General features: G+C 37.9%; 1 protein-coding gene and 2 pseudogenes across 2 annotated transcripts in view; 1 reads left to right on the top strand and 2 right to left on the bottom strand.

Annotated features, from left to right (window-relative positions):
• Window positions 1-253: 253 nt before the first annotated feature.
• LOC138836811 (AP-4 complex subunit sigma-1 pseudogene) lies at window positions 254-842 on the bottom strand (annotated as a pseudogene).
• Window positions 843-7,655: 6,813 nt separating this feature from the next.
• LOC138836855 (uncharacterized) overlaps window positions 7,656-15,997 on the bottom strand; it is a 53,568-nt gene continuing 45,226 nt past the window's right edge. For both annotated transcript variants that reach the window (XM_070035461.1, XM_070035460.1), the window contains exon 4: window positions 7,656-10,883. In XM_070035461.1, the coding sequence (XP_069891562.1) occupies window positions 10,705-10,883 (179 nt within the window). In that variant the 3' untranslated portion in view covers window positions 7,656-10,704. The remainder of the gene's footprint in view (window positions 10,884-15,997) is intronic.
• Window positions 13,205-14,391, top strand: LOC138836781 (dnaJ homolog subfamily A member 1-like; annotated as a pseudogene).

Here is a 15,997-nt window from a genome sequence, read left to right as displayed (position 1 = left end):
TTTTTAAACAAAAAAAAGCACTCAGAAGACAGGTTTACTCAAAATATCATGTATATTTCAGTAAACTTAAAATTTTTTGTCTGAAAACTGCCACACATTCTTCCTATCCTGTTATTCCTGAATTTAAGTTGCAAAAAGAAGCAATGGCAAAAAAGATTCCTTAGATTTGCAATAAAACATAGACAAGGGAAATATATGCTTAAAATTAGAAAACAAAACTTGGCTCTTAGTTGAAACTATGTCTTTGCTCATACTTTAGAATGTAGTTTTGTTTGGTGTAATAATTGAAAGGTTACTGTATTTGCCATGTGTGGCCTTCCAGATTCTTTTGGGATACATATGTTGAGGTGAATTCCATGGTGGTCACATTTCCTATAAATCCAATGCTGTCTGGCAGACCCTTCTATTCAGTTTTCTGATATCTTATCAAGGATTAGTAGAGGGGCAAGAATTCTTGCCTGATTGGTTTCCACAATGCAGCCATTTAACACCAGCTCATCCAAAATGATGTGTACTTTATTCAGATTAAACATTATATCGAGTTCACTCACTCGGCTGAAATATTCATCTAAAACGTCCACAAAATTGTGGATGAATTCATAAACAGCCATGTCATTCTCAGTGTCATTCACTCCAACCACAATGAAGAGAGCTGCATGCTGCTGGTAGATAAGCTTAAAGTCCTTATATTCAATGAAAGAGCATTGTTCACTGGATCGTGACAGACAGCTCTTGATGACCCCTGTTTCCACAAGGGTCCGCGTATTAATCTCTATATGTTCATAGTACTTAGAAAGTTGAGTCTGCCCTTGTTTATTTACCATTAGAAAAAATTTTATCATTTTTTTTCTTGTCAGCGTTTTTCTAAAAGAAGTGACAAGTTATGACAGGAGATGGCTGAAACTGGAACCTGAGGAGGCGTACTCTTGCGGTGCACAAGGAAGGAACACAAAGATTGAGCAAAAGCTTCCTGGAGAAGAGGCTCTTTAGCAACGCCGTGGAGCTGTGGATCATCCAGAGACACTCCGAGTGGCCCTAGGCTGGCAGTCTGGCGTCTGCTCCGCCTTCCCCACGGAGACTGGCTCCCCAGCCCTCCCCAGCTGCGCGGTGCAGGCTTCCTCGGGGCAGTCATTTTGGCTGTTCGATTTGCAAGGATTTTCTTGATTTTGTATGTATGTTCATTAAGACTACATTGATCTAGACTAGGCACTCGCGGCTCCTATCTGTAATCCTACTACTCAAGAGGTTGAGATCTGAGGATTGTGGTTCAAAGTTAGTCCAGGGAGAAAAGTCTAAGCGACTCGTATCTCCAATTAACTAGAAAGGTGCAAGACTGAAGGTTTGGTTCAAGTGGTGGACCATCAGCCAGGAGTGAGAAGCAAAGCAACAGCACAAGGCTCTGAGTTCAAACCTGGTACCAGGATACACAAACAACAAAAATCTACACTATCATTGTTTTCTTTTGTTGAATTGTGGTCTTGTTGGGTTTGGTAACAGGGTAAAGCTGCGCTTGTACAATGAGTTTCAAAGAGTTTGCTTCCTGTCCATTTGATCAGTTTGATTTGGTAAAGAGTGCATTACCCAGTAACTCCACAGCCAGAAAGGACTTCAGGGAAGTGTGTGAATAGCGCCCCTATTGAATACAAGATGCATGGACACAAAGAGCCAGGGGATTTCTTCCCAAAAGTTCCATAAAGACCCCCAAAGAACTACAAATAGCCACTCTCTCTTGGTATTGTGCTTGATTGGGAACTTTCCTTTGCTTTTCCATTCCTTTCTAAATGAACAGACTTCCATACTTTGCTCTCATCCTTCACTAACTGTGAATTTTATTTTTCAAATCCATGAGACAAAGGTCTACACACTAATAGCACTCTTTTCTTATACTATGCAGTTCTCAGAGTGTGGCCCTTGGATAAGAGCAGAAATATGGGAGAATTGCAAATTCTCAGACTTCAACCTAAACCTACTGTTACTGCATCAGAAACTCTGGGGGTAGCCAGTAACCATGGTTTTTGTTTGTTGGATTGTAGATGTGCCAGTCCTGGGAGCCTTCAGCAATTTTTTTGGTGGCATATTCTGGCCTTGTAAGAATTTCTCTGATTAGGCAGTAACTGTTGAAAATTTTTCCATAAAGACACAGTGGACTCTGAAGGGGAATAAAAATGTTCTTGATCTAATTTCTTAGGTTCAGTGCCTGCTTCTGCTGTTTATCAACTACTTTTAGTTAAAATTAGTCATATGCTGAAGTGGCTTAGAGTGGCATGTTCTAATCCCTATCTATTCAAAGGCCATAGGAAGATGTTTGTAGTTATGGTGTTGAAAAATATTTACTGTTCTCTTTCTACTGAACAATAATGTATTAAAAAGTGATTTCTTGCTTTGTGTTAGTGCCTCACAACTGTAATCTTAGCTACTCAGGTGCATGAGATCTAAGGATTGTGATCTGGTTGATCATCATCTCTGATTGGTCAAGTGAAGCCTGGCAGGATGATGAAGGCATTGATGCATGGAGAGCATACTCATTTCTTGTCATAAGCTTATTCATCAGACCTGTTGTTCCAAAATTTCAATGTGACCTGAGGAAAAATGGCTCAGAACAAAAGAGACAGATAAAAAAATGGAGCCAAAGCATTTGCAATGTGAAGAGTCATATGCTTTATGTTGTTGTTGTTTTAGCAAAAATAGTTTTAAGCACTTGTTGCAACCGCCTTGAGTTTGAACATTTCTCAGTCTTGAGATAATTGGGATATCTTTGTGGGCTTCTTGGGAAGGGATAAACTAAATACTCAAAAGAGTGACAGATTGTAATAGCTGAAATAAACATGAAAGACACCATTTAAGCCTACAGGCAGAAATACCCTTAAAAGCAGCATATTAAAGAGTCAGAGACATGAGATATCAGATATGCTAAGTCAGAGAGATGAGCTCACTGTTGTGGAGATGCCTCAAAGACCTTTAATATCTTTAACTATGTATAAGAAGAACACTTTGTCCATTACCTCTTGGAAGGGCAGCTAAACCAAGCGACTTCAACTCAGTATCCTACCAAGTGCTGGGATTACAGGCACGCACCAACATGCCTGGCTTGACTCCACTTTGATTCTGGAATCACCTTCTGAACAATTCTTTCAACTATTTGGCTCTGAAATTCTTTTGCTTTAATTGTCCCTTGATGCTATGATGATATTTGTCTCACTTGACTCAATTTGATCCACAGGGAAAAAGTGGTAGACAACAGAAGTTAGTATTAGAAAACTGAAGTTAGTATTAATATTCTTTCTTTGTTCTTTACTCTTGGAAATTTAAAATATAAGAAACAAAGTTTCTTTTCTGGTCATGTTTATTTGTGGTTCTGGATGCTTCCTGTTCCTAAAAATCCATATCTTTTTGAAAGATTTGGGAGTTTTTTCCTATTGTTTCACTGAACAGGTTTTCTTTTCTTTTAAATTTTTTTATTTTATTGTAAAGGTGATGTACAGAGGGGTTACAGTTACATAAGGAAAGTAATGACTCCATTTCTTGTTGAACAGTGTTACCCCCTTCCTAGTTTTCTCTTAATTTTCCTCCTCTGGGACTTTCCCCCCTCCCCCCTCGCTGTCTGGGACTTCCCCCCACCCCCAAGTTGTAAAGTTCATTTCCAACAAAATGTTTTATGAGTATGGCTGTTGCATTGGTTTACCCTTTGTCCTTTGTTTCACTGTTACTTCTCTTTTCTTTCCATTTTCTCCCCTTTGATTTATCCCCTGTTGTCACTGTTTTTGATTTTGGTACCCTGTGTCTTGTTATACATTTATCTGATTTGGGGAATGGAAGGGGAATAACAAAATGAACAGATTCGCTATATTTTTAGCCTGCCACTCTGTTCTCTTAACATTATGTTTAAGTTTGGTCAAATTTTAGCGAAGGTCTACCAATAACTTGTAACTTTTTACATTATTAATGAATGCTAATTCATTAACCTTGACTTCAAGCTCTGACAATGTTCTTTTCTATTGTGGATACTTGCAAATTAGTTTTTTTGTTTTGTTTTTTGGTTCATTATTCAGCTTAAACTCTGGGCCTGGGCACTGTCCCTGAGCTCTTCAGCTCAAGGTGAGCGCTCTACCACTTAAACCACTGTGCCACTTCTGGTTTTTGGTGGTTAATCACAGACTGTCCTGCCCAGACTGGCTTTAAACTGTGATCCTCAGATCTCAGCCTCCTGATGTGCCACTGGTACCTGGCCTCAACTTAGTTTTTTACACTTGATTTTTGATCTCTTCATTTCCAAGATTTCTACTTGGTTTCATTTCAGAATTTGTATTTCTTCATTGTATTCTTCTTTGTATTGTCTTCCTTAATTCATCAATTTGTTTGTATCTGCTTTTACAGTATTGATCAAATCTTAAATTAGCTTTTTAAATTTTTGTCCCACATTTCATCTACTTTGATATTTCTGTTTTCATTTACTGAAAAGTTATGAACTATTAGAGGGATGATGTTGTGGGTCTTTTTATAATTCTTGTGTTTCTATATTGAGATTTGCTCATGGAAATATCTTCTCCTTGTATGTGTGGCTTGTTTAGTAAGTGGACTTATTAGAATGAATCACCAGTACTGCTTTCAGAGGGCAAAACAAATGATTTTAATAAACAGAACCCTGAAATAAGCCAGCTATAGAAATAAAATTAAAATAAATTAAAAACAGTGTTATAGCACCACTCACCATAGAAAAAAGTCAAAAATAAATTCAAATGTTTAAAATTAATAAAGGCAAGAGAAATTACAAAACAATAAACTATCCAGGTGCTGGTGCTCACGCCAGTAATCCTAACTACTCAGGAGTGCAGTTTAAAGCAGCCTGGGTAGAAAAAAAATCCATGAGACTCAAACCTCCAATTAACCACAAAAAGAAAGAAGTGGGGCTGTGGATCAAATGGTAGAGTGTTAACCTTAAGCAAAAATGCTCAGGGACAACACCTAGGCCTAGAGTTCAAGCCCCATTACCAGCACTAAATAAATAAACTAAAAGGGGGTTGGACGGGAAAGGAATAAAAGAAGGTTAAGCAAAAACAAAACAAAAAATTGAGAAAAAGAGCAAGAGATAAAATATTCAAGTATTTAAAAATAAGCCATTAAATTTAAATAAATTAATAAAAGGGTAAAAAGAGCGAAAGACAAAAATTGAAGGAACTTATTTCCTAGTCTTCCAATATTAGAATCTGCCAAGTGGAGAGGATTCGTGTGTCACAGCTACAGTCTGTTAACAATTCATCTCTATAACCACTGTACAAGTTGATACTCTATGTGGGCATATGGCCAGGTTTGGCCAAGGTGTACAGTTAACAAGAGGGCTGCATTCATTCCTTAAGCTTCCCTTTTTTGCCCCCCAAACCTTTGCCAACTGTGAGCTGAGTAGGTTCCCATTCAATCCAGAGGCCCCCACTTTGTATAACCAGGTGTTACACAAGTATCCAAGATGAGTGTCCCTCAAATAAATTGGAAAGTTGGGGAAGCAAGCAGAATGCTGAGATCTTCACTGGAATGAGAAAGGGAACCTGGAACTCTGCTATTTGGCTTACATCATCCAGACAAGCCAGTCATAAACTGAAAATATTGTAAGTAAAAAAAATTCATTTAATGTACCTAACCTACCAAATATCATAGCTAACCTCACCTACCCTACACATGCTCAGAACACTTCCGTTAGCCTATGGTTGGGCTTAGTTTTATTTACCCATTGTTCAGGTTGATAGTACAGGTTGGTCTTATAGGTTCAAAGTGTTTCTCACCTACTTTGCAGCAGTGGTTTTCTAAGGACATGATCCCATGGCACATGACAGGAATACAAGAGGACAAGAGGAGACATGCAATGAATCTAAGGCCTTGGCTCAGAATGGTGACAGATTCACTTTTGTGTATGGCTCACAGTGGCCAAATCCAGAGATTAGAGAGGAATGATCTGCCTCTACAACTGTACGCTGCTTTTCCAACTGGAGTGAACTTCATTGGAGGGAACTCCAGTGGACACAAAGAGGGACTATTCTCAGGGAGGAGTTATGTAGCATGGGAAAATGAAGAGGAAGGGGAGCACTCCCCTCAGGCAGTGATTCCTGAGCAAGGTTTAGTTTCAAAGGACAAACAGTAGCTGGCTGGGCAGTTGGATATGAACATTTACATTTTAAATAGACCTGAACTGAGGTTAAAGCCATTATAAGGTTTCCTAAGATGGTAATCTGTGAAGACTCAGGGTCTATGTTGAAGGGGCAGAATGATGCAGGCTCTGGCCTCAGGATTATCTGAAGACTGTGTTTGAAAGTTCTTGGCATGCTGGGCTAGAGAGGGAAAATGTTCTTTCTCCTTATCTCAAAACACATGTCACAGACTCCTGGGAGCTGAGGAAGTAACTCTTCTGCTTGTTTAAGCATAGATGAACAAGCTGGTCAAGCATTTTCCTGAGATTGGAGAAGTGATTTGAGCTTGCTCTAAAAGAGTTTAGATAATAATATACCAAGACATTGTCTCATAGGTTAAGTAAAAATGTATCTGTTGAAATTTTTTGTGTGAATGTCTTCTGACCAAATCTTGGCAAAGATCATGCTTGCTTGTCTTTAAATACCCACTAACAATAAAGCACAGCATGCAGTGGCAATTGCTGTTTGCACACTGCATCCCCTGTGTCCTGGTGATTTCGTGACCCTTACCCAGGGACCCCAACGCACTAGACGTTGACAGTAATCACTGCATTTCTAGGATCTAACTCTGAAAAAAAGAAAGAAGAAAAAAAGAAAGAAACTAAGGTGAGACCTTCTTTTAGTCCCTGTCCTCACAATCCTCAAATGATGCCTTGTCTACCTTCCCCTGGGAGTCTGTTACCATTCAGCTTAACTATTACAAAGGTTTGCTGAGGACAAAGTCCCTAGATGATGTCACCTTCAAAAGAAAGATAACAGTGGATCATTTATGTATTAAAATGCATCTTTGTTTGATTAGAGGCTCCTGGTGTTAGAAGCTCTGATTTGCTGAAGTATCAGCATATCCCAAGAAGCTTTGAGATTATATCTTCATTGTCACAAACTGTCCTTAATTGTCCATCTGGTTTTGTCTCATGACAATGGAATAAACAGTACTTAGTATAAATTGTTTTCTAGGGGCAGGGTATCTGAGGTCAAAGCACAAAGTTGGTATCTTCTGTGTTTATATGAATATTTTAATTTTATGAACATTTTACTTCTGTGGGGGAGGAGAGATGTTACACAAGGAGCCCAGAGGGCAAATAAACATCTATGAGTGTGTACATATGTATTTGTGTATGAGAGAGAGAGAGAGAGAGAGAGAGAGAGAGAGAGAGAGAGAGAGAGAGAGAGAGAGAGAGAGAGAGAGAGAGAGAGAGAGAGGAGAGAGAGAGGAGAGAGAAACATTTGTACCCCAGGCTTAAAAAAAACTAAATTAACAAACCTATCTACTCTTCCCCACCTTGGCAAATAAGCCAAATTATTTTTTTTAATTTAATTTTATTTTTTTGTGAACATACTGTACAGAGGGGTTACAATTACATTCTTATCAAGCATTGCAGCCTCCTCCTTTGTTTACCCTTCACATCCCTTCCCTACCTCCCCCCTACCTCCCCACCACCCAATCCTCCCCCTCCGCTCGTCCCCCCACCCCCCGCACCAACGTTGTAAAGCTCGTTTTCGACATGACCTTGTACTTCTCATTGTTGCAACAGGTTCACCTGTATCCTTAAACGACTTGTTTTTCCCCATCTCCTCCACAAGTTATACTGACATCAAATATAGTGAAAGCAGGGGTTATACTGTGGGGGAAGGACAAACAAAGCAACAAAGAGATAATCATATAAATGCGTTAGAAACAAAAGCATGAAATAAAAAAGCATTAAAATACATATCTAAGGGTTCATTTTCCTAACATCACATTATCTGACCTTTTCCGCTTGACTCACACATATACTAGATATTGCAAATAAGGGAAACCATGGGACCTATGTTTCTTTGGGCCTGGCTTACTTCACTTAATATAATTTTTTCCAAGTTTTTCCATTTCCTAACAAATGGGGCAGTGTCATTCTTTCTGATGGAGGCATAGAATTCCATTGTGTATATATACCACATTTTCTTGATCCATTCATCTACTGAAGGGCATCTGGGTTGGTTAAGCCAAATTATTTAAGCTTTGGTACTGAGCCTTGGTCTGGAAGACCATTCTCCAGAAAAATCAATGCTCAAGATACAAAAGTTGGTGATAAACAAAGACTCAAGTTCAGTGATCAAAGAAAGAGGAAGCATTGATCACATATCTCCAACTCAGAGGGTAGGAGCCATTTATAGATATAGGATAAGGATGATGAAGAAGAGAGATGGCTTGATCAAAGGGATGAGATATTCATGTTTTTTGTAGCCAGACAGAGTTCTAGAGCTGCTGAGGATGGCCAGGGGTCAACTCTTGGTGTTCTTCACTTTCTCTTCCTCATTCAGTGTACCTTGTGTTGGCTTTGGACCAACAAAGCAGATTTTTTTCTGTTCTAACCATGGTTGTGAAATGTGCTTAAACTGATGAAAATCACTGTCTACAATAAAAAAATAATAATACTGTGTGACAAATAGAGATCGAGGCCTTTTGGATTTGAATCAGTCTACTTGGTCCTTCCAACCTTATCTTTTGTCTGTCTTTCTTTTCCTTCATTCCCCACTGTTCTCTTTCAAGTTCTGAAGTGGCATCTGACATATTTCCTCAGAGTAGCAGCTTGGAATTCCATAACCAGCAGTTTATCTGGACGTTCAGATGGACATTTAATTTGTCTCTGTATGATAGGTATATGACACCATAGCTTTTTGATATCAATTATTTATGAAAGTTCTTTCAGAAATTGTCATTTCTTTGACACATGGCTGAAATCAGGAAAGCAACTTCATTCATAATAGCCCCACAAAAAATAAAATACCTAGGAATTAACTTAACCAAAGAAGTGAAGGACCTCTATGATGAAAACTTTAAAAACCTGAAAATGGAAATCAAAACAGAACTTAGAAAGTGGAAAAATCTCCTATGCTCCTGGATTGGAAGGATCAACATTGTGAAAATGGCGATACTTCCCAAGGCTATCTGTAAATTCAATGCGATGCCTATCAATATTCCAACCTAATTCTTCAAGGAAATAGAAGAGGCAATCCAAAAATTCATATGGAACAATAACAGATCCTTAACAGAAAGAACAGTGCTGGAAGAATATCAATACCAAATTTCAAACTCTACTACAAAGCCATAGTAATTAAAACAGCTCGGTTCTGGCACAAGAAGAGACCTCAGGACCAATGGAATAGAATTGAAAACCCAGAAATGAACCCATGTTTTTCTTTAATTCTCAGTGCTCTGAAGTTTTCATACTGTGTTTTCAAATACTTTATTTATTTAGTGCCAGTACTGAGAACTCAGGGCTTTGGCACTGTCGTTTAGCTTTTTTGCTCAAGGCTGGTGCTCTGCCACTTTTGTTCATTTTTTTGGTAGTTAATTAAAAGATAGGAGTGCCAAAGACTTTTCTTCCCAGGCCGGTTTCCAATCATGACCCTCAGATCTCAGCCCCCTAAGATTACAGGTGTGCAAGCCATTGGCTAAGGTAGATTTGTTTCTTTATGCTAATTGCTCAGTGAGAGTTTTCACTTCATAATTTTTTGTACCAGAAAAACAGTCATTTTACTTTTTATTTAATTTGTTTAGTATTTGCAATGTTGAGCATTTAACCCAAAGTTTCTTTCATGCTGTGCATCACTTTATTACTGAGCCAAATATCTGGTCTTAAACTGTTATACAACATTTATCTTCAAGTCTAATACGTTCTTGAATGCCAGTTCTTTTTTAGTCTACTTTCTGCAATTTACATGGGAATGTTTCTGAACTTATTATTATACCCTGATCACTCACAATTTTTTTCTGTATTACTATGCTATGATAAAAGCTTTTCAGTACTGTTTTCAAAATCATCAAGCATCTCTCTTCAAATCTTGGCATGCCACTGGAATAACATGTTTATTTTATATATTAATATATTTATTTTGCACTGGTACTCAAACTTGAACTCAGTTATCTTCTTGGATCACAGTTGGTGTTCTACTACTTGAGCCACATCTCCACTTCCAGTTTTTATCTTAATTAATATTTTTACTGCCAAGATTTCTAATTGTTCTCTTCCAAATCTTGTTCTGTTTCATGATGCAACTTCCTTCCTTATGCCATTAATATGTTGACATATTAAAATTCTCAGATTTATCTCTATACCTTCAGGGGCTAGAAAGTTGTACTTGTTGAACTTATAAATATTTTTTATGATGACAGATTTACTTATACACTTAAATTGGGAAGTAGGTGCTGGGAACTAAACCTAAGACCACATATAGATGAAGGAAAATGTCTTAGAATTATTCTTGCTCAGGAGTTATTTATATGCCCTTTTTCTTTTCACATGTTCAATATGTGCTTCAGCCCATAGGTCTGAATCTAAGCCAGGCTTAGATCAACTCAGTTTCTACTACATATTAATATTTTAATTTGAGGCTTTCCAGGAATATTATATAAATCCAGTCTAGATGTTATATTGGGTGCTTCTGTTTAAATTCAATGCTCTCAAAAGCAAAACTTTCACATCCAATTTTGATAAGTTCCACATCCCTTCAAAGACTGTAAGTTCCTTCATTTTGATGATCAAACCTAAGGAAGACTGTCATGAAGTAGAGGAGGAGAAAGAGGAGGCATGTTCTGGCTCTCTACATATCTCATCTTGGCATCATTCTTTACATCCATGTATGAAGTTCTAGAAATCCGCTTCATCTTTACAAGACCCTTAAAATATTTCCATTGCAGATCTTGTAGATCCATGAACAGTTTTCCTGAAAAGAATCATATTTTCAAAAAATCACATGGTGATTTAACCTTTGGCTACTCAGAGATGCTTCATAGACACTATAAACCTTTAATGAACCTGAGCCTCTTTCTTGCTGGAAGAAAGCAGTTTCAGGTTTGTAAATAAAGGGAGAACCTATAGTCTTCATCCTATTTAATATTCTTCCCCAAGTAGGAAAGGGGATGATTCTAGGTGACTGGGTGTAACCTACAGGACCAGAGCAGGTCAAGGGAGTATATCGTTTTGTTATGCCAAGATCGCAGGACCCCCACCAAGAAGACCACCGAGAGTCAGACTCTACAGCTGTTTTATTTAAACGGGCTGCAGCTCAGGCCTTGTCCTACACTCTGACACAGCAGAGCCCAGGAGGAGAGCCCCGAGCTAAGGATTTGCAGGTCTTATAAGGGCACACAACCAGGTGGTTTAGCACCACGTGTTGCTCTGCTCTGAAACAAGCAACAAATGGTCACTGCCTCAAATACTCTAGCTTTTCACCAAAAGGAAGTTGTTATGGATCAAGTAGAAGAAGAAATAGAAAACTGCTGCAATAACATTTCAATATAAGGAGTTACTCAAGATCCCTCAGGGGCTCCATGTATGCAGGGCTCCATGAATATTCCTTACATTGACAGTACATGTCCTAGCAGTGTATCTCCAGGTCATGAAGGCAAAGAATATACCACATTTGAGAATTTTTCCAGAAGTTAGGTACACAACAGGCACTAAGAAAAAAGAACAACTAGGCCACTATGGATAAGAAGTCATAAAGGCTCAAGTCCATTTCAGACATCAAGAACTCTTCTTTTAGCATATCTTTGGCTAGTTCTTCATATCAGCTCTTAATATCTTCCATACTTTCTCCTTTCTGCTTACCAATTTTACAAACTGCATACTTTTTTGGATTATCTAGCTGACTACTACAATTGCTTATGTTGTAGTACGACTATCAAATTTGAGACCTGCTTTAGGCTCTGCTAATATTTAGATGTAAGGAGTAACAGCACAGATTCTTTCAGGGACTTGAACCAAACATGCTCACTTATCAATCTATTTTATTAAGTAGAATCAATTCTATTAAATGTAATTCTTCTATCTCAACTACTCTTTTTAATATAATAATGGTTGTGACATAATACTGTAGTGCAAATGGTCTTACTTTAAAGGTACTTGTGTTGCTAAAATCCACTTCTGAGCAGGACTTTCAGTCCCATATTTCCAATCCTAACATTCAAGAGGCAAAGGTAGGAGGGTCACATGTTTTGACACAATCTTAGGCAACACAGTGAGACTGACTTGAGCTATACTGGCAGATCCTATTCTAAAAACATCTAAACAGGAAGAAGAAAAGGTCTTACTTTCAGAGTGGCTTAAATATTGACTTAATCTACTTTTAATAGCCACACAGATCAAATATTACCTTTGTGTATATATTTTTTTGTTTGCAATGCTGGAAATCAAGCCAAAGGCAAACTTTCCAAGCTAGGCAAGAGTTTCAGCATATGCTATGCCCCTAGCCTAACCACCTGTATATAATATTAGAAAAATGGAAAACTGAGAAATCCTTCTTATTAAAACTTAGCATCAGAAGTAGAGCTGTGACTGAAAGTGGTAGAGAGCTAGTCTTGAGAAAATGAGCTCAGGGATAGCACCCATGAGTGACAAAAGAAAATAGGCCAGGTGCTGGAGGCTCAGACCTGTAATCCTAGCTACTCAGGAGGCTGAGATTTGAGGATCGCTGTTTGAAGCCAGCCTAGGTAGGAAGGTCCATGAGACTCTTATCCCCAATTAACCACCAGAAAGCTGGAAGTAGCCCTGTGATTCAAAGTGGTAGAGCACTAGCTCTGAACAAAAAAACCTCAGGGACAGAGCACAGGCCCTGGGTTCAAGTCCCACAACCATCACCACCAAAACCCCCTTAGCATCCTATATTTTATGTTCCTAACATTCTCTGTGTGGTTTTAGGTCTTTTATGAGTACCTCTCTATTAAAGTATCAGAAATAAAGAGCTTCCTTCTGTTGTTTGTGCCCTGTGCTGAAAGCCCTGGTAAGAGACATTGCAATAAGGTTTTTTTTTTAAAATCTCTAAAAATAAGTAAATAAATAAATACCTTTGTAAATTTCAGTAAATCCAAAACAGAGAGAAAAGAATATATTCTACTAAGCTCAAGGAAAAAGAAATAAGTATCTGGTGGAACTTTCCAGAATGTTCAGAAAGAGGTTGGAGGAATGGCGGCTGCCCTAGCTACACACAGCTACATGCTTCCTTCTCACGTCCCCACTGGCCCCAGCCCACTCACCGACTGGAAAATGGTGAAAGAAACCACTTATCATGATGTTTTGGGAGTCAAACCCAATGCCACCCAGAAAGAATTGAAAAAGGTTTACAGGAAACTAGCCTCCAAGTACCACCCTGATAAGAATCCAAATGAAGGAGAAAAGTTTAAACAGATTTCTCAAGCTTATGAGGATACCAAGAAAAGAGAATTATATGGCAAGGGAAGAGCATAGGCAATTAAGCAGGTGGAGCAGGTGGTGGTTTTGGATCTCCTTAGACATCTTTGATATGTGTTTTGGAGGAGAAGGAAGAATGCAGAGAGAAAGGAAAAGTAAAAATGTAGTGCACCAGCTCTCAGTAACCTTAAAAGATTTACATAATGGTATAAGAAGAAAACTGGCTCTGAAAAAGAATGTGATCTGTGACAAAGGCGAAGGCCATGGTGGTAAAACAAACAAACAAACAAACAAATGCTGGGGGGGGCATTGGAGTGCTGTCCCAACTGCTAAGGTACTGGGATGCAAATACGAATTCATCAGATGGGACCTGTAATGCTTCAGCAAATTCAGCATGGAGTGCCAGGGCCATAGAGACAGGATCAGTTCTAAAGATAGATGTAAAAGCTGCAATGAAAGGAAGATAGAAGATTCTAGAACATATTGACAAAGGCATGAAAGTTGTCCAAAAGATAACATTTCATGGTAAAGAAAACCAAGAATCAGGATTGGAGCCTAGAGATATCATCATTGTATTCTATCAGAAAGACCATGCTGTTTTTATAGGATGAGGGGAAGACCTTGTCATGTGTATGGACATACAACTGGTTGAAGCACTGTGTGGCTTCCAAACCTAATCTCCATTCTTGACAACTGAACCACAGTCATCACCTTTTGTCAGGTCAGATTGTCAAGCATGGAGATAGCATGTGTGTGATAAATGAAGGCATGCCCATTTATTGATGAGCATATGAAAAGGGATGCCTAAGTAATGAGTTTAAGGTAAACTTTCCTGAAAATGGTCCTCTCTCCTGATAAACTCTCTTTGCTGGAAAAACTTTCCTGAGAAGAAGGAAGTAGAAGAGACTGATGAAATGGATCAGGTAGAACTGGTGGATTTTGATCCAAATCAGGAAAGATGCCACCATTATAATAGAAAAGCTTATGAGGATGATGAATATCCCCCCAGAGATGTCAAACTTTGTAATAGAGCCAGTGAATAGCACTCACGATTGGCATTTTAAATGCAGTAGTGAATAAGTGAAGGACTGTAATCATAACTAATTAGCTCATTACATGCTATTGTTTTCTGTTGTAATATTCAACTACAGTAATGCTTTAAAAGTTAAATGAAGAATAAAAGCAAATATAAAAGCTCTGACTTTGCTCTTTATGTATGATAACTTCAGTGTGCAAGATGAAGTTTTAAAACCTGTAAAAACTACTTTTCAAAAAGTTCCTCTAACATCTGTTAAATTACATCTTGTAACTGATTCAGCTGTGTACACAGATAAGCTTATACTGAAATGCTAGGGACATATATTAACTTTGGTATATGATCTTCCACCATTAATTTGCATTTGGCTAGTAATCTGAAAAAGAGAAGTTAACTTGTTGAGAAATGTTGGTGTGTGTAGTTATTTGTATTAAATGGACTCATTGTGAACCTTGGCATTTTATTGTCTCAACTATTACTGGAAGAATGGCATAATACATCTTTTACCCTGCGTTAGCAGTGATACAGAAATGACACCTTTCTAAAGAAAAGGTTTATCATATACTGCTTCTAAGGGCTTGCACTTTTAGAATTGCATCCCTTCTGTGCCATCTTTTAAAATATGTGTGTTCATATATAAATATACACATATATTACGTTAACCAGCTGTAGTTATGTTCTTTTTCCCTTTGGATCATGATAAAGCCCTTGATAGTGACTTTTTCAGAGTTGGGTAGCAAAAACAATTGAAGAGACCTATATATCGAGAAGTAATTTTGCATGAATTACATAGGAAGGTGTTCCTTAGATATGTTACAGGCTTACTTTAAACCATTTGCTCCAAAGTAACTGTAATTCAATGTTGGTTCAAATTACAATGAATAGTTCTGACTGTATATTTAAAGTCATGTGTTCATAAGTTTAAATCTGGATATCAGAATTTAAGACATTATTTAAAAATTTTTTTTAATTTCTTTTTTTTTCTTTGTTTCCCCTTCCCATCCCTTCCCATACTCCCCCCTCCCTCCACCCGATTCACCTCCCACCCCCACCAAAGTTGTAAAGTTCGTTTTTTGACATAACAACTTGTATATCTCATTGTTGCAATGGGTCCACCTGTATCCCTAGTTAAACGATTTGTCTTTTCTCTTCCCCTCCACAAATTATCCCAACATCAAATACAGTGAAAGCATGGGTTATACTGTGGGGGAGGGACATACAAAACAACAAAGAAATCATCTTATAAATATGTTAGAAACAATTGCATGAAAGGAATAAAAAAACAAAAAAAATTTGAATACTTATCTTGGGGTTCATTCCCCTAACATCAACTTATCTGGCCTTTTCTGCTTGATTAAGACGTTATTGAAATATATGTATGATTCCTAAATATACTGACTACAAAGTAAAAAAAAAAAAACCAGAAATATGTACCTATGGGAGCTATAGAATCTGGGTGTAAGTTGTTATTTTATAAAGAATTTGTGATTTATCAGGAATGAATTTGGGACTTCACCTTGTAATAAAAAATTATGTGTTCTACATTTCATTGACATTGTGGGCAGCAAGCACTATAGCCACGAACCTCAGAATAAACATTATTTCTCTTGTAT

The sequence above is a fragment of the Dipodomys merriami genome, unplaced genomic scaffold, assembly GCF_024711535.1.
Source record: "Dipodomys merriami isolate MVZ:Mamm:240054 unplaced genomic scaffold, mDipMer1.0.p SCAF_26, whole genome shotgun sequence".
Taxonomy (NCBI): Eukaryota; Metazoa; Chordata; class Mammalia; order Rodentia; family Heteromyidae; genus Dipodomys; species Dipodomys merriami.
Note: the sequence above shows the minus strand (reverse complement) of the source record. Positions and strands in the feature narration are given on the sequence as shown.